We start from the raw sequence: 1,968 nt of genomic DNA on the forward strand, positions 1-1,968 counted from the left end.
GTTTAGGAAGAACGAGAAATTCTGAATTTTGATCAACTATGAAAGATAGTTGAGTTGACTTTGCTCAATTTTTTGTTCTAATATTCTCTAATTAGATTTTGTTTTTTCAAGGAAAAAAATTAGGGCTAAAAAGGGAAGTTAAATTTGAATCTTTTTCTGTCTCCCGTCACTTCAGAATGTGAAAAACTCACTTTTCTTTTCCCTTTTGCTCTCAGCTATGAGACATAGCATGATTTTGTTCTGATTTATGTTGGTTATTGGCTTTTCAGGGCAACAATTTGAAGATTTGGTAGTAGGATTTCAAAAAGGCTGTGAAGATGAGTGACAATTTGATGGAGAAGGTCAGTGCTTTTGGTGAACTCCTCAAGACTGGAGGTGCCGAGGTGGGTCGAAAGATGAGCGCAGGCATGAGCTCAATGAGCTTCAAGGTGAAGGAGCTATTACAAGGTCCTAACCAAGAAGATAAACTTGTTGAGGATGCCACAGCTGAGACGCTTGATGAGCCTGATTGGGCCATGAATCTTGATATCTGTGATATGATCAATCATGAAAAAGTTAGTAGTGTTGAATTGATTCGTGGAATAAAGAAGAGGATCATGATAAAAAATGCTAGGGTACAGTATTTAGCTTTAATGTTGCTTGAAACATGTGCTAAGAATTGTGAGAAGGCCTTCTCAGAGGTGGCGGCTGAGAGGGTTCTTGATGAAATGGTAAAGTTGATTGATGATCCTCAGACTGTCGTCAATAATAGGAATAAAGCTCTATTGCTCATTGAAGCATGGGGAGAGTCAACCAGTGAACTGCGCTATTTACCTGTCTTTGAAGAAACATACAAGGTACTCCTTTTTGTTTCTTAGTGATTTCACTTTTTGAATCTTTGGTAAGAAAAGGAATGTTCTATCAATTGTCTTTTGGCTTGCTAGCAACAAAATATCATCCTGAGTTTAATGCTAATAGTTCTCAAGTCAAAGCTCCCCCCCCCTTCTATTACTTGGATTGATATATTGGATGTTGGTTTTATTTGACTGTCAGCCTTTTTATGGAGTATATCATAGAGAGCTGTCTGCTTGATGAAATATGATTCTTAGCCCTAACAATCTTGGTTGAAAGGGAGGGAGTCGTAAAATCAAAATAAGTTTGATTAAGTTGGCTCTTTAAATATGCCAAATCCACCGATAGAAGTTAAATGAACTGTTCCATATTTAATTTGACAGAGCATTTGTTTGCTTTGAATATTTGTGGAAATAAATTGTCTTGTGGATCACAGATGAAAATTATGCAGGTGCTTTGTTTTGCAGTGTTTCTATAGAAGATAAATTCACGTAGTCCTTTAGTTAGTGCAGATTTATGAATTCTTGAACCATTATTGTTTCTTGACTTGTTTGTTTTGTTCTAAAGAGTTTAAAATCAAGGGGTATCCGATTCCCTGGTCGTGACAATGAGAGTTTAGTGCCTATCTTCACCCCACCTCGTTCTGTGTCGGCTCCAGAAGTGGATGCTAGTCTTACACATCAGATTCAGCATGATATTCCTCTGCAAAGCTTTACAGCTGAACAGACAAAGGAAGCATTTGATGTGGCAAGAAACAGCATAGAGCTTCTTGCTACAGTGTTGTCCTCTTCACCTCAACAAGATGCATTACAGGTATTTCTAATCTCGCAAGTTCTCGATCTTCAATTAATTTGATGTGGATGTATTGATTTTGATTAGATAAAAAAATTTGGCTCTGTAATCCTACTTCAAATATGAGATGCCTGAACTTTTCCTGTTGTTTATGTGTATGACTTCTTTGTTCTTTTACTTTGACTTAACCTTGGCAAACTAACTAGCATTCCAAAGATATCAAACTGAGCTGTTTAACCATATTGGACCCGTTGAATTGTGAAAAATTAAGGCTGTTTTAGAGGGATTTTTTTAAAGGAGAATGGATAACAAGATTTTCACGTCCAAATATGACATGCTAGTCAA

The 1,968-nt window shown here is 36.7% G+C and overlaps 1 protein-coding gene across 1 annotated transcript; it reads left to right on the forward strand.

The window, feature by feature from the left end:
- The first annotated feature begins 240 nt into the window (after window positions 1-240).
- Window positions 241-1,968, forward strand: LOC105120330 (TOM1-like protein 2). Its single transcript, XM_011018499.1, has 2 exons — window positions 241-836; window positions 1,399-1,968. The coding sequence occupies exons 1-2, from the start codon at window positions 318-320 to the stop codon at window positions 1,684-1,686; spliced, it is 807 nt and encodes a 268-aa protein (XP_011016801.1). The 5' UTR covers window positions 241-317; the 3' UTR covers window positions 1,687-1,968.

This window comes from Populus euphratica, unplaced genomic scaffold (genome assembly GCF_000495115.2).
Source record: "Populus euphratica unplaced genomic scaffold, PopEup_1.0 scaffold6878.1, whole genome shotgun sequence".
Taxonomy (NCBI): Eukaryota; Viridiplantae; Streptophyta; class Magnoliopsida; order Malpighiales; family Salicaceae; genus Populus; species Populus euphratica.

Coding starts and splice junctions, on each gene's coding strand:
- LOC105120330 (XM_011018499.1), top strand. CDS start 318: ATGAGTGACAATTTGATGGAGAAGGTCAGTGCTTTTGGTGAACTCCTC. Junction 837..1,398: donor TCTTTGAAGAAACATACAAG/GTACTCCTTTTT, acceptor TTTGTTCTAAAG/AGTTTAAAATCAAGGGGTAT.